Source organism: Candoia aspera, chromosome 7, assembly GCF_035149785.1.
Source record: "Candoia aspera isolate rCanAsp1 chromosome 7, rCanAsp1.hap2, whole genome shotgun sequence".
Classification (NCBI taxonomy): domain Eukaryota; kingdom Metazoa; phylum Chordata; class Lepidosauria; order Squamata; family Boidae; genus Candoia; species Candoia aspera.
The window spans coordinates 56372935-56395606 of record NC_086159.1 but is presented as its reverse complement, the minus strand read 5'-3'; the positions used below and the strand labels follow the sequence as shown (position 1 = coordinate 56395606).

General features: G+C 37.5%; 1 protein-coding gene across 3 annotated transcripts in view; it reads right to left on the bottom strand.

The window, feature by feature from the left end:
• The window catches only part of MET (MET proto-oncogene, receptor tyrosine kinase), a 112814-nt gene that overhangs the window by 41795 nt on the left and 48347 nt on the right, over window positions 1-22672 (bottom strand). For all 3 annotated transcript variants that reach the window (XM_063309482.1, XM_063309481.1, XM_063309480.1), the window contains exons 4-10: window positions 20928-21062; window positions 18882-19055; window positions 9523-9680; window positions 8159-8261; window positions 7897-8033; window positions 2967-3128; window positions 283-382 (exon numbers count right to left, since the gene is read on the bottom strand). In XM_063309482.1, coding sequence (XP_063165552.1) covers window positions 283-382; window positions 2967-3128; window positions 7897-8033; window positions 8159-8261; window positions 9523-9680; window positions 18882-19055; window positions 20928-21062 — 969 coding nt within the window. The remainder of the gene's footprint in view (window positions 1-282; window positions 383-2966; window positions 3129-7896; window positions 8034-8158; window positions 8262-9522; window positions 9681-18881; window positions 19056-20927; window positions 21063-22672) is intronic.

The window sequence follows — 22672 nt, the reverse complement described above, 5'->3', positions numbered from 1 at the left end:
TTCTGGGAATCCAAACATCTTAAATTTTTGAGGCTCAGAAACAATGATCTAAAATTCTTACACTATGAGACAGCAAACAAACTTAATTTCATCTACAGTATGTTACCCATTGTGGATTCTCTTACCCGTCTTGTGTTCAATTTTCCCTTTTTTCAGGAAGGCATACTTTCCTTTTTAAGGTGTGTTTATCCAATTAAACAAAGAAGTGTTCAATATTACATTTTATTTGAATAACAAATGCTGTAAATTCAGTTCTGCAGTTATTGTATATTGTATACTTACCACACTAAAGTTTCTGCCTATCTTTGGTACTGTTACCAACATCTTTGGAGAGAATGCTGAATTCAGATTTATCCCTTGAGCTGTAATTGTACTTCCACCACTGATGAAATAAAGACATTGAAATAATCTTTAAATATGATGCCAGAAAGCTGATTGGCATTTTAATTTGAATAAATATGCATGCATATTTGCACTTTACAGGATGAAACTGATTTTGCAAAAAGATCATTACAACACCTGAACCTTTCTTTCTTTCCTTTTTTTTAAAGAGAGGAGATATTTCTGAATCCTATGCCAACAAAAATTTTAAATGGCTCAACATGTAACTATTTTTATAAACGTGGAAATGTATTTAGTGGTTTACCATAGTCCAGATGGATCTTAGGTTTGTACTGTTGTTGACCCAAACCCCAGCAGCTTTCACCAATTTTGTCAAAACAAACTGATTTGTAACTTGAGAGACTTTAGAAACAGACCTCAACCACCTTTTCCTATCAAAAGGTAATATGAACAACAGAATCAAAAGATCCTGCAGTTCTTTGACCGAACTGTGATAAACAGTGGGATGGAAGAAATATTAAACAATGTTTCATATCAAGAAGTGAGATAAAAATAGGATTCCCAGCACATGAGGAATTCTCAGCTTAATGCTATGGTTCTCTCATGAGAAGAATAACAAGCTGTATAAATCAGCAAGCATTAAGCTTACTATTGTTTTCTGTGTTGATGCAATAACAATTTCAGAGGATACTTCTGGAATAGTGCTACCATATATTCATATTTTTCGGACAATCTAAAAAGAGTTTAAATGTTCAGATGTCAATTGTGGTTCTGAAAGATACTAGAGCAGCCTCTAAGCAGTTTCTCCTTGTCACAAACCCCAATGTGTGGGTCTTTTCCCATTTCACTTAACTGAAGCAGAAATATATCCTACGAACATTTTTTTCTGTGACATTCCTATGAGCTAGTTTGGTGTAGTAGTTAAAGCGGTGGCCTAGAAGCCAGGAGGCTGTGAGTTCAAGGCCTCCCTTAGGCATGAAAAAGCCGGCTGGGTGACCTTGGGCCAGTCACTCTCTTTTAGTCCAGTATTCCCCCCCACCCCGATTCCAACACTGGCCAAGGGCCACCTCAAGGGGATGGGCATTGCCATCCATTTTCTTAGAGGAAAGTCTGGAGATAGGGGTGACCTGAAACAGGCAATAAGGGCAGGATACAGTAGGTGGCCGCAATGGGGACCATGCAGATTTCTCCAATTCAAGGATGGGTAGATGGGTAGCCCTTCAACCAACAGTGGGGAAAATCCCTGTTTCTATTGACCACTCCACTGTGTTCTTGATTGGTCTCCTAGCTCTCTGCTTTTCCTCCCATGTGCCTGTTCTTCTCTTCACTCTAGGCTTTTCCCACCATTATCCTAAGCATTTCTCTGCCTTGTCTTTCTATCCCTTTCATCCCTTCCTCTGCCTGTATCCAGCCAGCATTGTGTTCCTGCCAACCCTATCTTTTGCCACCTTTTCTAGTACTCTTCTCATTGCCAAATATGTTCCCCAATCCAGGGTCGAATCATCCTTCCTTTTTATTCCACCCCCAATCTAGGAGCTAGCCTTCCTAATCTGAGGATCCAAGCTTCCTTCTCCCTTCCTTGTCACCCACCCATCCTTCCGTTCTCTTTTTATTAACATGTTTATCATTACTATTGCTCTGACTGATAAAACTATTGCTATTGTACATGGGACAGGCAGCAAAGGGAAGAAGTTTGGGTGGAACATAGTAAGGAATATTAATGTGTATGCTTATGACTGATGAACTGAGTGTTGTATGTGCACACACAGGATTGTGTTTGTGTCCATAAATGTGTTGGATTTTAACAAGGGAGACCAAGATTCAATTGTCCATTTGACCATAGTGATATGGGCTGGTCCCTCTTTCCCCAACCTTCCTTACAGGATTGGTGCATTGACAAAAAAAGCCACTCTCAGAGAAAACACAGGATAAAATGAAGTGGGGTTTTTTGCATTGTCAATACCTCCATACATTAAAACATTCTCATTTCACAGTTAAAATATCTTAAACCTATCTATTTTGAAAAATATGCAAACCTCCAAAAAACCCTATCCCATTCTTATAAAAAAGGTTATTATTTTTATATTGACCTAATTCTCCCTAGAAATTTATGGGATTTCCATTAAGCTCCTGTTAATGCTTAGAAAAAAGATTGGCTAGTGAGGCAGCATAAAGTGCTATAATGACCCAAAACCTGTATACAGCATTTAGTCTTAATAGATGGAACATTTAACAAATCTGATCAGATGTCAGCACAGTAATTATTTGGCAAGTAGCTTTTTTCCCGCAGGGAAACAGTCTACCCTCACAATGTGGGAAGAGGGTGGCTCCCATGTTGATTTTTTTGACCTTCCACCCCTGTGGATGGCCCTGAAAGGGGCCTAAATACCATAAAGCTAGTGGAAACATTTTGCCAATCTACATTTTGGAAAAAGGCATTTCTTTTAGGATATTTCCACATTTTGGAAAAAGGCATTTCTTTTATTATTTTTTTTGTATAATTAACAACAGGATCTCTAGGCATGACCACAAGAGGAATGAATGTTTTTGCAGTTTATTTTGTAATATTGTATTATCATTCTTTTTTCATTATTATTCCTACACAATGGTAAAGTTTCACTCACCTAAGGAAGGATTTGGCTGGATAAATTTTAGAAACAGCAGGGTCTTCTCTGTATGTAAAATGACCTGCTGGACGATGGGCTGAATCAATTTTCATTTCAACAAGGCATTCCAACATTTCTCTTTGTAGAGGGCTGTAACATTCTATGGTATTAGCAGTGACACTGTAAGAAAAAAATTAAAGAATTAAAATAAATATGTACTATAACCATGTTCACAAGGTATACTTTCGAAAACAACCTGAACCAGTTTGAAACGTTACTCATTATGAAAACCCTCAAGATCTATGATTCAGCCATAATTTCTAGTTCAAATATAATAGAAAACTGTGGCTTAACCAGCTCTGTACATTTTATCTTTTAGTATATGAGAAAAAGAATGTGCAAATACATTAATGCAGAAAACATTCAGTTTTCATTTCTATGGATTTATTATGCCAAAACTGGTACATCTAAGGCAAATACCTGCAGTTCATAATCCTGCCCATTATACCACATCGGCATACAAACTGAAAACTAAAGTACATAGAAAGCTGCAAGGCTATGGGATTGGAAAGGCTAAAAAATAAATAACAAGCACTGAGTTCAGAAATCTGAATTGTCTAGTTTCTCTCAACTAAAATTCCAACGTTTTCTATCACCTCACCAACATGATTAAGAAATTATTCCACTAGGCGCATGTGAATTTGGGCAAATACCTTGACAAAAGCAGCACGGTTAATACAGGTACTCCATTTCATGCTGCAGTGCATTTTGTATGCAATGCAATGCAACGCAAAATCTAACACTAGGCCACAAAACATGTACCTCACCCACATCACCTGTAGCTTTGTCGCAGGTGAGGAACAAGTTTAACATCTTCCTATGGTATTTCTAATTGAATTCATTTACTTTCTTCTACATAATTACCATTATTTACCTCTATTTGGAAGACAATATTGTTGCAAATACTGCCCACCAGGCTTGGCAGTGCTTGCTTGTACATCCATTGATCAAATAACTAGGGGAACAGGCAGGGATATCTGGAAAGTCAAGATTGCAGGAGAAACTGCATGTTTGAAGCCCCACCCATTTGAAACACAAATTTAATGCACATTAACAGCGGGGAGGGTCTTCAACTGCACAGTTGGGCCCACCATCTTGATTTTTTTTATCGTCTCCTATAGACACCTGAGCAAGAGGTACAAAATATGCCTTACATGCTACGATCTTTGCAGTTTGTAGGTTTCTCTCATCCACATTTAAACTTTTATCTCTATTTGGTCTAGTTAATTTTGTGCTGGGAAAGATTATTGTTTAATAAGAACTAAAGAAAAAAGAATGATATAGTTAATACTTTCAGATTGTCTCTACCATCACAAAGCAAATGCATCTATAATAGTTTAGCTCCAACAGTAATATAAACAATCTGCCTACTTGTTGGAAAATCCAGAAGAAAAATGGAAAGGCGAAAAGAAGTTTGGTGATCACTGCCAATTTATAATGGAAGATATGTGATGCACTAAACGTAGTTTTTTCCCTTCTCTTTTAATTCCATTGAAGAATCAGATTATAAAAGGAATTGGCAATTTATGTAGTACACTTTCCATAGCTGGATGTGGAAATGTGTAGTCCATCATATCAAGTGGGTATCAGATGAGGGGCAGGTGTTGGGGGGGTGCTGGGAGGAGGGGATGAGACTTGTTATATAGCTACTTAAGCTAGTTATTTTTTGCAAAGTATTAGAATTATTAAAATGTATTTCCTCTGAAAGAAGATGGTTCTAATAGAGGTAGTCCTTGGTTAACAACAGCAATTGGGACTAGAATTTTCATAGCTAAGTGATGCAGTTGTAAAGCGTGATGTCATGTGACTGCACCACTTAGTGACACTCCCAGTTGCCATTGTTAAGCAAATCACTGCAGGTTCATAAGCAAGAACGTCACATGGCTGCCATTTGCGACCTCCTGCCAGCTTCCCTTTCTTGTAGGAAGCTGGCAAAGGTCAAAAATGGCGATCATGTGACCTTGGAGATGCTGCAACCAACTTAAGTGCGAGGACTGATCATAAATACTATTCGTTCAGCACAGTGGTAAGATCAAATGGTCACTGAACCAGAGGTCATTAAACAAGGACCACCTATAGTCAAACATACATATTAAATAATGGGACTGTGCCATTCTTCAGATTCAGTCTGCACAGCATGGTGCTTCATAATATGTAGAAATGTGCTTCATAGCATGTACAAAACACTTCTCTGCAACACCTTAAAGCAGCTCCATGATCCATCCTTGAATGTGGACACAGCCCTACTACAGAAATGTTGAAAGAAAGGTAAATATTGAATAATGTAGTAATAATAAAACAATGCATTTGAGTCCTCTTGTGTAAAAATATGTATTTATCCATTTTTTATGATTTAATTAAATTAATATGAGAAATGTTGTTACTATAAGAACTTGTTATATAACTCCTTAACATTTCCAGAGGAGCCAACCATGCTAATTTGTTGCAGCAAAGGCAAAGGGAGTCTTGTGACATATTATATGCTAACAGATTAAGACTGACTTTTGTTTAACTCCTTCATTTTATAGACTATGAAATTATATAAAATGTTTTGGGCCTGAAACAGTCATTCCAAGTGTTTGGAGCCCAAAGCAGAATACTTGTTCTGAGAAACACTCTAGTTTTGTCCCATTCTTAGAATAAATCTTGGCCATTCCAAGGGGTGTGGTTTCAAGTGTTCCAGGTGTTCTGACAACTGTGATTGATCTCTATTGTGATTTGTGATTTCAAGTTTCTTTTCCAGATTAGCTAGCACGCAGCAGGGACTAGTCATGTCTGTGCTGCAATTAGCTTAAGTGGCTGGATGACACGGGGATGGAGAGCTGAGAAAACAGCATCATTTAAGGATATGGTTTAGGGCCTGAAAAGCCATGCCCTGCTCTGTTGCAGGACAGAAAGAACCAACCGCTGAAATTGAAGAGGACTGCTATTGCTGCTGGAGCTCCACAGATCAGTGCCTGGCAAACCCCTGGTTAAAACTCAGTTTTAACAGTTCTTTAGCGTGCTTTAATTTTAAAGCCCTAGGAGGATTGTAGGTTAGAGGGAAGCCAGAAAAAGAGAGAGATCCTCTCTCCCATCATCCCCCTGCTTTTCAATTCAGCCTCCTTTAAAGTTAAAAGGACATTTCTGCCCCCACCCCTCATCCTTTCCTGCTTGCTTATTTGGGAAAAATTAATCTTCCCAATTAGGTGTTAGAATGACAGCACTGCTTTGTCGGTTGCTAAGCCCCACACAGATTATAACAGAGCCTTTCATTTTAAATCAAGGCTTGACTTTATGGTTTCCGCCCTGCACCCCAGTTTAGGACTAGCTAGCCATATTCACTTCCCTGATATAAAAGCTTCACTGGAAAAAGCCATGACTGGGAAAGTTAGAAGGGACAAAGGGAGTCAGGACAAAATCTGTAGTCAAGGGAAGAGGAGAGAGATGGCTATAAAGAGAAGTACCATCAGTTGGCACTGTGGATGAAGTTGAAACAGGACCCAGTTTTTAGGAAGAAGCTGTTCCCCTGGAAAAAGTGGTGGTGGAGGAGGTACTGAATGCTTACAAAGTCAACCCATTCCATTATGTTAGGAATCCATGGAATGTGGGTTAGGAGATGAGATGTTGCCCTTTCCTGATGGTGATGGTGACCCAGAAAAACCAGCAACTCACCCACCACCTTTAAAGCAAATATGCTGCGACTTTGAAAACAGTGTTGAGCAGGACCACTTCAAATTTGATCCCATAGTCCTATGCTAAGATGCCAGTATCTCCTACAGAGTATGAATACATAGAGGTAAGGACACTGAATTTTTTTTGATGCAGAGAAGCTTAGACCTGTTTAGACACCATGCAACTGTCCTTTCCACTGATGGCAGCAACAGGCAAACTTTGCCGCTTACCAGTGGCAAAGCATCTGCTCTAAAGTATAGCAGGGGCATTTACAGTACATGAAGCAGCCATCAGTGGGCAAATAGCAAGGTAATTCAAAATAACCAATTATGTAAGTTATTGAACAGATTATGACTTTGAACCACCAGCCCCTTCAGCACAGTGGCAACTGTTGGTTTTCAGCATTTCATCCTGCTGCTTGCCCTTGACTAAGGAACTTTTCAGCAGGAAGATGGTACTCTTTCTATATCATCCCCCCAGGGGAAAAGTTCATCTGAGAGACCTGGTTGAGTTTGGGTGGACGCTGCTATCAAACCCCTTCCTCAACAAAAATTAACACCATCATGCCAGGCACAGTGATTGCCACCAACCCTCTTGGGGACAACTGCAATTTGATTGTTGGATATTTCCATTGAGTGTGATGAGAATGATTAAGGGGCTTAATCAGTGCCAGGCTGAGTTTGGCCTACCCTGACTCTTGATCCCTCATCTGCTAGAACTGTACTATCTGTGGCTCAAGTAGCTGCTTGAATAGGGGGCCATCCCAGTTCAACCCCAAGATGTGGATGGCATTTTTGATGCTTTGCCAAGGAGAAGAGAATCACCCTCTGTTGGCTTGGAGAGTACCACAAGTTGGAGCATTTTGCACTACCTGAACAAGTCAGGAAAAGCAAGATGACACATCTCTCCTGTTCAGGTCAATTTTCAGTTCTAGTCAGACCTGACAATGGTTGCTGTGGTATAACTCTGCCTCGGCACTATACAGTAATCAAATTTTTTATATATAGGATTGTGCTCTACAGTTTAAATTTAAGCTTTCTCTTCCTCCTTTCCAAGTCGGCAGATATTTAGGCTGACTTAACAGTTCTCCCAAGCTGGGAACCACTGATTCTTGTCTTGCCAGTTTCATTCCTAACAGAGTTGTTTTGTTCTGAGTATAAAATATATTTCCCATTTGGTTTAGACCTTTAGGCTTACAATTTATTTTAAAAAATACAAATCAGCCACATTATACCTGGTTAGGCTGCACTGCTTTCTGCAGATAGAAATCTCTTGAGAATTCCCACTGTTTAAGTATTCCCCAGTTAACGTCAACAGTGTTCCACCAGATCTTGGACCATAGTTAGGAGAAATCTGCCTTATTCTGGGATCCTGCAAATGGAACATAGTTTGCTTTGTTATTTAAAACATATACAAACACAGGCACATTGAAATAAGAGTAAAAGAACTATTAAAATGTCATTAAGGCAATTATAAAATGTTAGCCTTTTACTTACCACATAAGAAAATGTACTGAAGGAGGTAGTAGCTTGTCCATTTGAAACACTGCTTGAAACATTAAAACTTGCATTCTTTACAGGACCAAGCTTGCATTCCAGTCTTCAACAGAAATATTGACAATATAGACAAATATATTAGTCATAACTAAACTAAACAAAAAAAGCAACCTTATAAGTAAACTGAACATAAACTGGGAAATAAATAAAATAGACCAACCAATATGTTTTTTAAAACATTAAGAATATGTTAAATGAGTAAAATAAAAATACCCTTTAACCTACAAATGGTTCAGCAATAACCGGTGGTATGTATCTGGATGATTGCATGATTGATTCATGATAGAATTTATCAATTCAAATGTATCTATTTGTAACCACCTTTTTAAAAAAAAGATGGAGCAGTACAATTATTTAAAAAGCCTCATCTTAAGAACATTAGTAAGAAAAATATCTTCCACTGCATGTATGCAAAGAACACCACATAAAAAAAGAGAAGAAATTAGTTATAGCTTTCTCCCCGAAAAGTAAATTCTTTCTTGAAATCATCCTTACACTGAGGTGACGCTGTAGAAAAAAGGTCCCTTTCCAACAAATGAATTGGCACATTCAGTGATCTGTGCAACTTTTAAAGTCAGATATGCTTGGTGCTTCAATCCATATTAATACTCCAAATTAATAACGGGTTGTACAAAAGATGCATATGATTTTGTGCACTAAATTCATGACATGCTGGAGAAAAGAGATCTACTGAATATTTCATTTACTTTTTTACCATAACAAATAACTTTTACAGAAGTAGCATTTCATGGTCAATGTTACTAAAAACCATTAAACGAGCAATAACCTGTAGTTCTCTATCAACACGAGTAATATGCTATCTACTGAAACTGGAGTATTTTTACTATAGATGTATTCGTACAAATGGAGAAGCAGTTTGGTGTAGTGGTTAAGGCACCAGACTAGAAACCGGGAGACCATGAGTTCTAGTCCTGCCCTAGGCATGAAGCCAGCTGGGTGATTTGGGGCACTCTCTCTCTCTCAGCGCTAGGAAGGAGGCAATGGCAAATCAATTCTGAAATCTTGCCAAGAAACCTGCAGGGACTTGTCCAAGCAGTCGCCAGGAATCAAGACTGAGTCGAAGGCACCCCCTCCCCACAAAAATCATATGAATATTCATATGCTATTTTTATGAAGTCCACCCAAAGTAATGAATGGAGGGAGGGAGGGAGAAAACACATTAAAATATAATTACTGTAAGCCAAAATAAATGTATATTATGTTATCCAAGAGATTGAGACTGTTTGAGGATTCTTGCCATACATCACAATACCTGAAGAGAAAAAAAAACACTCATATCTTACTTGTTTTTGTCACTAGCCTTGCCATCCACAATGCACCGCTGTCCCCCGACAAAAACTGATATTTTTTTAAAGCTGGGCTTATTTTTACTGAATCCAAAATCCCATCCGCACAGTGTCAGTCTTGTTGAAGCATCAAAAGCAGCACTGCTTGGAGTAATCTAAAAGGGAGAAAAGGATAGAAAATTTATGATTTTTAATGGGCTTTGAGGGTACTTTTTAAGAAAAGAAACAATACTGGCAGAAAATAATTTCTTCTGTTGGAGATACCCTACCCTTTAACTTAATTGTTCCTCACCTTTCATTTATCACTGTATGAGCTTCCTTAGATAGTAGCAATAAATAATCCAGCCACTGCTAGAAAGCTCTGAATTATTGTGTTTAGGGGCACTGAACAAGCTCTGCATTGTAATAGTCTTTTTAATACCCCTTTAGTTTGCCTTTTATGTCTTTCTTGTGGTATGTAAAAGAATACAATGCACTTATTTTATTAGAAGTAAGATACTGAATAGAAGAATATCAAACTGATGAAGCAGCTTATTTCAGCAACCTGATGGAAAGTCTCAGTGTCTTCACAGTGATGACAGCTTCAAAGGTGTCTAAATCAAACACCGTCTTGGGAACTAAAAATTTAACATGGCTTTTACAATGCTGTCACTGAAATGCTATCTGTTGGTTACTTCTAAATTTCAAGTTAAAAATAAACTAAGTTCTAGCAATGCAGTGACGATCTCAAAAGGAAATGCTGTTCCCCCTCCCATTCTAGCCACCTTCTGTATATTGTAAATTGTGCTGTAAATGTAACAATGGTGGGAAAATGCTTGAATAGCAGAGAAGTTGTACAAATTTCAGTGGAGGGCATTTGGCAAGACACTATCAATAAAAATTTGACAATGCTTTAGGGTTTACATAGACATGCCATCTAATTTTGCAAACATTCAAGCCTGGTCAGAGAACAAAAGACTTTTTTATACTTGTGATAGAACTGCTAAAGTGTTTTGGCTTAATCTTTTATAGCAGTTGCAATTTTATTCCTAATAAGTAGCACAATTGTGTCTTTCATCATGAACTCTATTTTTTTCATGCTGAATCTGAAAAGAACATTTCTACAAAAATGCTCAGGTTACTGTTCTCTTTGAACATCCAGTAACATTGGAACATTTATTTAAAACTGTAACTACATACTGTACTTACCTTAATTCTGTAAGGATTTAAGAAATTAAATGCCAAAGGAAAAACAGTTCTCCTGAATTTCTAGCACAGATTAAACCATATAATAGTGAAATAATTGCTCCAAGGGAATGAAGAACCAACGCCAACCCCAGTCCATTTGAAAGCCCCACAGTCATATTTGCACATATTCTTTCCCCATGTTTTAATTATGCAAATGCTGCAAAAAAGAGCTCTCTTCCTTAGGATTGGTTAATTTCTCAAACAATATTGCAAAAGAAACCATGCAGAGTTGACACCTAGGTTACACAACCTGCAGTCCTGCATGTAGTCTCTCTGAGGTGTTGGTGTTTGGCAGTAAACCACTTGGAAACAACTGCTATGTAACTTAGGGTTAGGGAAAAATTAGTAAAACAAATAATCTTTATATGAACTTTAGAAATATTTTAGAATTGTTTTACCCTTTAAATTGAAACTTTTTCTTCATTTCAAATGCCAAAATGACAAAATCGGTTGAGCAGGTATGTGTAGTGGAGAGAGAAATATTTACAGCTATTTAATTTTAAGAAAAAGGTATTGGGTGATGGCCTCATACATATATTGTATTTGAAATCCTTTTCGCTAAGAGCTTTATGCTGAACTTCTGGATCTGACTGAATCATCTTGTTGGGCCACTGCCTGAGATAGAATATTTTATTTCTTCATGTATTTGGTTTTTAAATATTGTTTTACACCTTGCCTCTCTTTTGATACTATGCCCCCTTGGAAGGTGTGCCTTGGCAAGTAACACAAAAACCTGGCCTATACTCACATAATAAGACCATTTGAAAGCCATTCAAGTGTTCTGATAGGCTTCTGGATAAACTTTTATTTAACCTTAGTAGATATTTGCAGCCCATGAACAACATTGAGGACAAAAGATGTCAATGTTACTGTTGAAGGACAATGGTTTTCTGTAAGCAACCTTGCTTTATGATATGCCATGGAGCAAGCACCCAAATTTTGTGAGGCATGATGGTACTGCCTCAGGTGTCTGGTAAACTGATGCAGTGCCAAAAGGAAAAAGATTATTCTATTTCCCAAAGTGACTTTCAAATGTAACCTTTTTTTGTATAGTGTGGCACAGCTGGTGAAAACTGGTCAGTAACTTTTTCATTAGGGCTAGAAGCTTTTCTGATTTGCTGGCCAGGCCTATGACCTCAGAAACGTAGCATTTTGCCAGAGTGGACAGCAGTAAATTTCCCTAGAGGAGCTGACTTTTATTTGTTCTCCACATACATTAAAAAAAAAAAAAAAGTAAGAACATGGAGCCAAAGTGGTAACTTCTGTGAAGGAGCCCTGGGTGGTTATTTTCCAACTATCTCCTCTTGCACAAACTCTGAACCTGTCCTAATAAATAGCTAGTTCAGGCATGCTGGCTGTATTGATTTTATTTGGATTGCTGTGTGACTGTTGCCTTTCCCGTTTTTACTTGTACTCCCTTTCCCCCCAAATGTTTTTTTATATCTAAGCATCTGGTTTCATTATTTTTGTAAAAGAGACTTTCTCACTAATAGCATCTCTACTGCCAATATTTAATGGCTGCACAGTTGATATTTCAGAAGTGGCACAAGTTCTGTTAAGTTCCTTATTCTGGGCTTTGGGGAGGAAGATCCAAAGCACCTTTCTATTTATTTTCCATAAGCTGAGAAGACAGAAATCCCTGGTAGGCAAGCTACTGTTCAAGCAGGTTTTAGTAATCTTTATTTAGAGTTAAAAGGATGGGAATAAGGGTACCAAGTAAGCCTTTCTGGGAAGAAGAACCTTTAACTAGAACGTCACAACTGAGAAAGGTGTCTGCTAATACATACTCACTGCACTTGATCAGCAAGCAATTACGTGGTAAAGGGCTTAAGAAGAGGAGGAACAATGTTAGGAAACATAAAAGGACTCCTTTCTATTTTTGCTAACCTATCTCAAACCTGATAGATCTTAAATGATTAAGAATAGCACTTACTTCCTGGACTAGCTAAGATATTTCTTCCCCACTAAACATAGTGAGCTAAGCAGGGTAAGCAAAGAGAGGGTCAGCTGGACTTAACCAATCACCTTGCTTACATTCTCAGCCTTCAACAAAATTAGTGAAATGATAGTTTCACTAATGCAATCACATTAACTTTGGAATTAAAGCTGTGGTGGATATGTGACTTTAACTTCAATGTCTTGCAAATACATCATAACATATGACAGATGTTATAGATATATAATACAATTATATACTTATAATTTAATTATATAATAATTATAGCTTTTATAATTATATAATTAATAATTAAAATGCCTTCTACGTATATACTACAATAATATGGGAAATCGGGAAAAGCAGTGTTAACAGTGATTCTACTCTTCTGAACTAAGCATACTGCTGTACAGATAAAGCTTTTTACAATAAAAGCTTCAAGCAGCAGATAAAGACCTTCTTTCTTTAAATTTTTTTCTTTGTTTACCTTTCTAGTATGGCCTAAATTCTGCAACTAGAACATATTGTTTTTATGCCACTAAATTCTCTCTCTGATGATATTCTTCTATGATTCCCAGACTACTTTCGGATTGTTTGTCATCTAAGCTAACAACTGCATAATTTCTTCTCCTCAAGCCTAACCAGTAACTGCTGCACATTTCAGTAGAAGTCAGCCAAACAAATATCACTTGTTTGGCAACAAACATGCCAAATAAACAGGCATTACATTAAAATATCTAAGGAAAATTAATTTTATTCTAAGACGTGTATCGTATGTAGTAGTTATATATTTCCACATGGAAAGCAGAATTCTGAGTGTTCTCATGGATTCAATCTTTTTCTCTTTATTTGGAATGAAGAAGTATGATATAAATGGATGTGACAGAGAATGTCACTGGGTTCCACAACTTAGAAGACAATCATTGTACCCAAATGATTGTAGAAGAAAAGGAGGCTACTTAAAATTAGCAATGTGTGGATAAGTAAAAATCTGGTCAACTTTATTGTCTATGTTAGTAAAGGTAAAGGTTTCCCTTGACATTAAGTCCAGTCGTGTCCGACTCTAGGGGGTGGTGCTCATCTCCGTTTCAAAGCCGAAGAGCCGGCGTTTGTCTGTAGACACTTCCATGGTCATGTGGCCAGCATGACTAAATGGAACGCCGTTACCTGCCCACCGAAGCAGTACCTATTAATCTACTCACATTTGCATGTTTTTGAACTGCTAGGTTGGCAGGAGCTGGGACTAGCAACGGGAGCTCACCCCATCACGCGGATTTGAACCGCCAACCTTCCGATCGGCAAGCTCAGCAGCTCAGCAGTTTAACCCGCAGCACCACTGCATCTCTAAGATTGTCTATGTTAGTTGAGCAATATTATAGGATTTTTTAAAAAATTCACTGAAAAATGTACATTGATTGCCACAGGCAACTTTGACTAACATACATACTTTTGAGAAGGCACATGGAGATGGGGGAAGCGTGTACAGTGTATGAGACTGTGAGTAGAGAAGATTGGAGTGCCAGGGTAGAAGAGAAACTCCTTTTAAAATGCAACTCCCATTTTTGCATGTATAACTCACAATTTATTTTATATAGATTACTGACTAGAAAAAGATCTATGATTTGGTTCAGTTCTGCCATTTGTCTTGCAAATCTGTTCTTACAAACATCCACTATGGATTTCTTTCATATCTCTATTGAAAGGAGGGACAATAGATCTCACCTGGGTGGTAAAGCTCTGTAATGTTCTAAAACACATCGATAAACACTTTCCACCACTTTTTGAAAGCACATGGGTACTAAATTTGGATTACAATATTTGCATTAAAAAAAAAAAAGTTTGATACTTCTTTCCACCACCAAGAAGTCTCAAATCACAGGGGCTACCGCAACAATAGCGATTGCAGATTTTATACCCAACCTACACAGCAGCGGTGTCCGCAGGATAGGTTGACAAGTCAGGATGGCAGTCGTGGAATTGTGATCAAAACTTTGTCCATGTCTAATGCACATACCAAATGGGCGAGGTTTCACCTGGGTACAACTGCTGTCTTGACATTTTGTACACCTTCCCCAACCCTGACGCTGCTGCTATGCAGTTTTAACTGCTGTAGATTGAAATGATTTTGTCCACAATTTGCAGAAACCTGTGGACCATTTGATGTGCCATTTGTTCTGGATGCTTAATCCCTGGTATTAAGGCTAAAAGTTGAATAGGTCTAAAACCACAGCTGTCATTGCTGGGGTGATTCTGTGATCTGAAATGCAACTGAAAGTTTTCTCAGCACATTAGTGGCAAATGGGAGTCTTGATACCAACTCAGACCTTTATAACTACTACTCTGTGTTGACTTTAATATCAAAACCATCATTTAACCTATTTTAATTATATTCGTCTTCCAAAAAACCGTTTTGCTTGAAGGATTTTCAGATTCTATTGCAAATTCCACACAAAGCAGGTTATCCTGCATTTCTAACAGCCAAAAGAGTCCTGTGCTACAGAATATTTAAGCAATAGGCCAAAGATGAATAATCTTTTTTTTTTTTGGTAGTATGACTACCTGTCATGGTTCAGCAAAGCATAAAATCTGCTTGAGCAGCTAGCAGCCATAAAGATTTAGGAACCGAGATGCATCATTTCTTTCCTTTTAGAAACAAAACTTCACAATCTTCCACTTGCTATGGCACATGCTCTGAGGATATATCACTATTTATCATTGCCATAGAATATTTACTGCATTTTCTAAAATTATATATCCAGTACATGAACTCTGGCTTTAAATCAATCCAACTACACTCTTAAGAATTTTTTCCCATTTATTGGCTTCATACAAAATTACTTCTGAAAAAGCATAAGCCCTGTGTTCAGTGGGTCTAATTTAACAAATTACTGCTTTCTTTCTTTTTTTTAAGCAAGATAAAGCAATAACCCAACCCAGACCTTTGAAATTACTTCATGTAGGTTGGTAATACAGAGATAATATGCTCTCACTATGTCACAAAGAGCCAAACAGGGTGGCTTGGAACAATTTTATGCTAACTTCGAAGACTCATCAGAGTGTGACATCTCAGCCACACTAAGGGACCTTGCCCTTGCCCTGACAGGAATAAAGGGACTTAATGTAGCTTTAAATATGATTTACATTCATTCAAAGGCCCTTGTACACTACATGAACTACATAAGAGCCTAATGTAACTATGAATCAGACTTCATAATTTAAACGTTATTTAGGGTCAGCCATCTACCCCCATTTAGGTTGTATGGGCTTGCTTAAAATGAATATAAAGGCTCCTTTTCAAACGAGATGGATTTCCTTTCATGCGGTGCATCTGTATATAATGGTAAAGTGCAGGACAGTGGAAGGATGTTCACTAATCATTCCTGAAGCCACAAGTGAGTTATAATCCATTATGGGAAATGTATTTCCCATTATTCTGCTAATATTCCATTTCTGTATGATTTTCCTCTTTTATTTCAACATAGCTTAGAAAAGATGTTTAAGTTACAATAACAACACAGTTTTATTTTCCCCGTCAGGCATGTTTTGGATTCCATTAAACGTTTCTTAAAAAATAGCGCATTTCAGGATTTCCTATGTGTATGTTTGTCCATGTAAAAACAAAGTGACGGCCACTGAAAAAAAATATAGTGCAATAAAGCTGGTAATAATGATACGTATTAGGGTAAAAAAATGCCACGGCCATTCTGTAAAACTAGACTTTCATAATTATGTCACACTTAATACAAAATTATTTGGTTAAACGTAGAGGCAGCCTCTGAAGATCTTGCAGTGACCATAGCTAAATGAAAACAGCAATGAGCTATTACATTCTTTACTCCTTTGTGTAATGTTACTCTTGTTTGCTTTTTATATTTACAAAAAATTTAGCTGAAAATGGCTTGTTTGTCCTCTTTCAAAGTGGCTTATATGAAGACCATACTGAGTGTGAAAGAAATGATGGACTTTTTAAAGAAAAGGCACTAACTCTCCATTGACATCCCTTTTTTCCTCATGAAGGAAGAAGGTCTAGACAGGGGCAAATATATATATATATTATTCCTATCAGTTCCATGATTTTTTGAAAATAGTATCATAATGTTTTTAGCTATGTTCTTATGGATTGTTTTGAGCTGCCTACAGTCATTATATGAGACAGGCAGCCATATAAGTCCTGTAAATAAGTTGATATGATATATGATATGATATGATATGATTTCTAATTAGTTTTGTTACCAAGAGTAAGCAAGTCGTTCCGTGGAGGGAGAAAGATTAAGAAAGATATGGTTATGTATGCCTGTTCCCAACTCTAAAAGTGGTAGGTCATTCATGAATCTTTCCATGTTATGACTCTGACTTAGGAATTAGAATGCAAGTGTAAAAACTGTTAACAGTCCACATTTTCTCCTATGAACCTTTGCCAGTTTTAACTTAGCTGCAAATATCAGGATAATGTCTCATAAATTTCCCTATCTCATCTTTCTGGGTTCCTGTTGAGGTACAAAGCTCTTTTCTCTATGTCTGTAATGGTTTGTGAGAAAGACCTTGGAGAATAGCCCAAGAAATGCTGACTAGGGAATGATCAGATAAGAGACAGCATAGCCCGCAGCTGGATAGTGGGAAAGAGGCTCAGAAGAGACCCTCCCTAGTTTCTCGGGAGAATTGTACTTTCAGACTTGCAAGATTCTGTTAGTGTAGCTTTACAATAGAGTAGAATTAGCTCATCTGGTCATCTTCCTGTCTGGTCTACCTAGTAAGACTGACATGAGTCTTGCAAGTCTCATACTCTCTTCCAAAGAGAGGAATTTCAGAATGGCCTCTGATCCTCAAGGAACTCTGCTATCTGCCAAGCATCTGGCAGCAGCATTGTGGCAACACCAGCAGCAAGTGGATGCACAGATGACCAATTTGCAGAATGCCATGATCCAACTACAGCTGGGGAAGCATTTACTCCAACCCACGGCAGCATAACTAATTGTGGCTTAGCCAACACTCCTGCGTTCCCATGGGAGCTTGCTGAAGAAGTTTGGAGAGGACCAGGATCAATTCTGGACATTCACCATTCAATGTGAAATGTTTATGGCAGGCAGACTGGTGGAGTTTCCCACTGATCACACCAAAGTTACTTTTGTGCTGAGTTTGCTGAAGGAAGCAGCAGCTAAGTGGGTAATACATTCACTGAGGGGAACAATCCAGTACTGGACAACTATTAGGACTCCATGCCTAAACTCAAAGGACACTTTGGGGATCCCATATGGAGAATCACTGCTAGTTGAGAGATCTGGAAGCTCAAGCAGGGACAGAGGAGAGTAAGGTCATATATTTTGGATTTTAAATTACTTGCTGCTGATATAGGGTGGAATAACTTACCCCTGATTGACCTGTTCATAGAAGGGCTGGCCAAGGACCTAAGAGATGAACTGGTGAGACAAGGCACCCCAAATACCCTGGAAGAGCTGTATCAACGTTGTGTAATAATAGATGCCTGACTGGAAGAGTTAAGGTAGGGAAGGAACAGCAAGGGAAAAAGAACCTACAGCCCGAGAAACTAGGGAGGGTCCCTTCTGAGCCTCTTGCCCCCCCACTATCCATCTGCCGGCTATGCTGTCTCTGATCTAATCATTCCCTAGGCAGTGTCTCTGAGCCCAGACTCCCAAGGTCTTTCTGACATACCATTACAACATCTGCACTGCTTCCCCCTCCTATGGCAAACAGAAGCTCTGACAAAAGATTCAATTAAGAAAACAGCTGCAGTGAGATGTTTAGACACCTGGACAGTTCTACAGATGCAATTAACATAAGGAAGGCAACATAATCTTTGATTTATAGGCAAAAATAATGCTTCCCCTATATTATGGTTACTTTGTCCTCTAGTTTCATGCTTCACTGATATTCCATAGTGAGACAGACTGTGTAGGTTTCAAGTAAGTGGGAGAGGGGGAGCTTTAATTACTGAAAAGGAACAGAGAGAGCCAAAATATAAGTAGGAGGTATAGTCAATTAAGAGCAGTGGATCTCATCTCACTTGTCTCATCTGGGAATGAGCTAGTTATTCTTCGTTAAGTAAATATCTTTCTAAACAGGAAAAAAGAATTTGCTCAGAACCATGCATACCTATTGCTACAGCAGCTCACAAACAATTGGATATGACATGATTCAGTTTACAAGGATCCGGTAAATAAAAGGGTAATTTTACCTCAGAGATTTTAGGTAAGCATATATCCTGTGTCCATCCTCCTACACTGCACTCCCGTGACCTCACACACTGATTGCCACACCAGCCACAATTCATAAAAGAAGGTGCTAGAAGGCACTGACTGCAGGTGCTGAAGTGAGAACATCCTGGTCCATTTAGTGGAATCTTGGTTATCTAATGAGTAAAACATTACAGAGACACAGTAACAAATTGTGAAGGTTAGCAGATCATTTATACAAAGCCAAGACACCAGTAAATTTTCAACGCTTAATCCTTATGGCCACGCAAAACAAAAAAACCCAGTCAACCATATTATGGCTTAGCATTATGCCTACACTGGGTTAATTCTTTGATTAATACAGAACATGCAACCTACATTAGTCTTTCCTGTGCAAACTTCTTTGTGCAATGAATGCGAGCTACCCAATACACTGTGGGTACATTGTTGTTGTTATTTATTATGCATTTGCCCTATCTCGTTCAGGGATTTTTTCAGTGTCCACACATTGCCACTTCCATTTGCCTTTCTCATTTCTCCAGTATTGTATCTTTTTTTGGTTACCATAAAACATCAGTTAAGGAGGAAAAGAACACTTTTGCCAATCTCTGGAAGCATCCTGTATGTCACCGGGAACTGTACAAGTTCCTGGTGAAGCATGCAAAATGCTCTACATTTTTGTTACTGTAAATCAAATAGATTATATGTAGATTCTAGATGATTTACAGCCTGAATTTATGCATGATGATGGTGATGTTAATGGGGCTTAATCTTAAGTATGTATGGTCAAGACCACAACCTGTGTCAATTTAAATTTCAACTTAAACTCTTTTTGGTATACCTTCAGCATTAGCTGACATTTAAACAAGACCAAAAAAACAAAACTAGCCATATGCATAGTCTAATCTCATGGTCAATGCTAGATCTGTGGAAATCATTGGATGAGGTGCCTTGTTTGAGAGAAAAGAGCCCGTCTGGATCAGTTGTTCTGACATAAGAGTCTATATCACACAGGAAAATCTCTATTTGGGCTTTTATAGGGCTGATAGAGACCATTTTGCTTTACTTTCACTTAAGGCAAGAAAACTGCTAACCTGGTGATAAAATTTATTAGAGCTATCCCTTTGGAAGACTAAATTAAAGTTCCCAAAAAATTCAAATGGTTTTGCAATCAATGAAGACCATCAGGTGCAGTCAACCCAACTATCTTTGCTTTTTTCCCACAACTTTTTGTGTAACTTCATAGGAAGTGTTAATTAATTGATATGTACAGTAAGTTTGTAAAAATATAGAAGAAATGGCTAAGAATAAAGTACAAATGCTATTTAATCCTCATATAAAATTAACAAAGGGCAGGAAGTTTTAAGCCCCATTCTTTTAAGTTATTGTGCATTTTTGTCCTATATACCTTCCACTGAAGAAAAAAAGAAGGCCTCAAAGCCTATATTTGCATTTCCTTTCTTTGGTTGGTTTGTATCCCAGCTCCCCCATTCAAACAATACTCAGTTATTCATTTACTTGCCTCCTTAGGAAAAAAAGTGAGGAAATACAATATACACATGTCTGGAAAGGATGCAAGGGAAAAATAATTGGAACTGCAGAAGATTACATTAAATGACTTGAATCAGTCCACTCCATTAGTCTTTGGCTGAGTAGAAATGGATGATTTTCACTTTTGCAGTCAAATGTAAAGAAGAAGTTTATGTTAGTTGGAGAATGTATTCCATTTAAAAGTAGATATCTGATATTAATATTCCAGATTAGTGCTGTATGAAAAAAATGATTAAACCTGGGGTTTCAGATCCTACCTATCTTCATAAAAAACTTGATAGGTACACAAGCCAAACTCTTTCAGTCCCCTCTCTACCTATAAATTAGTAGTTTACTTTCACTCCTCTTTGATACAGAATAAATTTATGAAGCAAAAATCACATCTAAAGTAGCTAAATGTAAAATAACCACTATTAGGAGTATATGTGTGCACACACACACTGCCCAAACAAATGCATGTGATCAAGAAACACAAAAGATTATGAGAAATATTTTACCTTCCTCCCAGTGATCACCAGAATATGCCCATCACTGCCTGGGGAATTCTCAATTATGACTTCTGAAGAAACAGGCTCTGAATCTAAATGGAAATTCATGTATGGTGCTGTGCGTTCAGAACGAGAGATCACTATCTAAAAAGAGAGAAACATTAAGAACAAGCATATTATTTATATTCATATTACACAGTGATTTTAATCTACAACTATTGCTCTGTGGGGTGGGAAAGGGCATGCTTGAAATAGCTTTCATAATATGGTCTCTCTTAAAGGAATGTAACAACTGGAGTGAGAGAGGAGCTAGATAATTTGAATGGAGCACTGGCACTGTTGGAAGGATGTTTAGGCTGCAGTCCTACACCAATTAGGACTGTATAGTTAACCCTTTTCTTCCTGTGTCCTTTTTCAGTTCAAACAAAGAACAAAGAGCTCTTGCTGTGCATTAATTTTACTGAGAAAATGGTACAGGTGGAAAAGATATACCCACAGTGTCAAAGTTTCCACATAAGGTGTTAGCTTCTGCAATTGCAGTTCAGTTTCGCAAAAAGAAAAAAAAGGAAAAGAAAGGAGACTAAACCCTCTACTTCTTACTTCATATTCAACATAAAACCATACAAAGTTTGCAAACACAGTACAAGTTCATTTTATACTATCTAACGATACAATTCAGCACAAGGTTATCTGTAAAGAAGCTACCTGATTTTAACATTTTGTATTTATGTACGTATTGAAATGCATTTCTGTGACAATGCAGTGTTGCCATTCAAAATCGTACAAAAGGTCCTGCTAATATAGAGCAGTGGTGCTCGAGGCTAACATGGCTTACAGAGAGTTTGCTACCCGTGACAAGGAGACGGCTATGTATTCGTTTTCTAGATCCAACCAAAAAAGCTAATATTCTTTAACGCTTTATCACAGTCTCAGCCTAGAAACTTATTTTGTACACACTTTGCTGGATCTGTAGATATAAGGAGAAACTCTGCTGGGTACCCATTAGTGAAATAAATAGTCTAAGGGAAAAAACAGAATAAGGTTTGTCATTAAATTTTCTTCACCAGAACAGGAAGACTTTTTACAAAAGAAAATCCAAAGGCATATAAAGATGCTTGTGCTTCGTTTAAAATCCTTTTTTTGGAAATATGGGTTCATCAGTAAATGTCTGAGTCCTATTCTGTTTTCTAGATCAAACATTATTTTTGTTGTAGGTTTCCATGAGCAACCTTTCAATTTACCTACATACAAAATATTGGCATTAAATGATTTTTAAGTACATGTATAAAAAAACAATTTCAGAAGTGCCAATCGAAGAGAATTTCCAGAGAGTTTCAAGAGTGGTTTATAAATGAGAGCATTTTTGAATATATTAGATTGCAATGTAAATAGAAGACAGGGCTAATATCTCTATTATGCTAACCACCACTGATGTATGAAAATAAAATGTTTAGTAAAGGCTAATTAATGTAACAAGGTGTAGTCAAGTTATAAATTCTGTGAAATATGAATAAGTATATTGATTTATTCTACAATACAAGTTTTTAAATAGTGAGATAGATATTGTGAAATAAATAGAATTATATTCTAACAGTTAGCTTCAGTTGCACTTTTATGGATATTGGGCAACCATTAATATAAGCTTGGCATCACTGTCTAACAATGCAGAAGAAAAAACAGTGAAGATGCCTTAGGTTTTAAAACATATTTCAGACGTATTTTGGTTTTGTGGCCAGGAGAGTGAAAAAAATAAC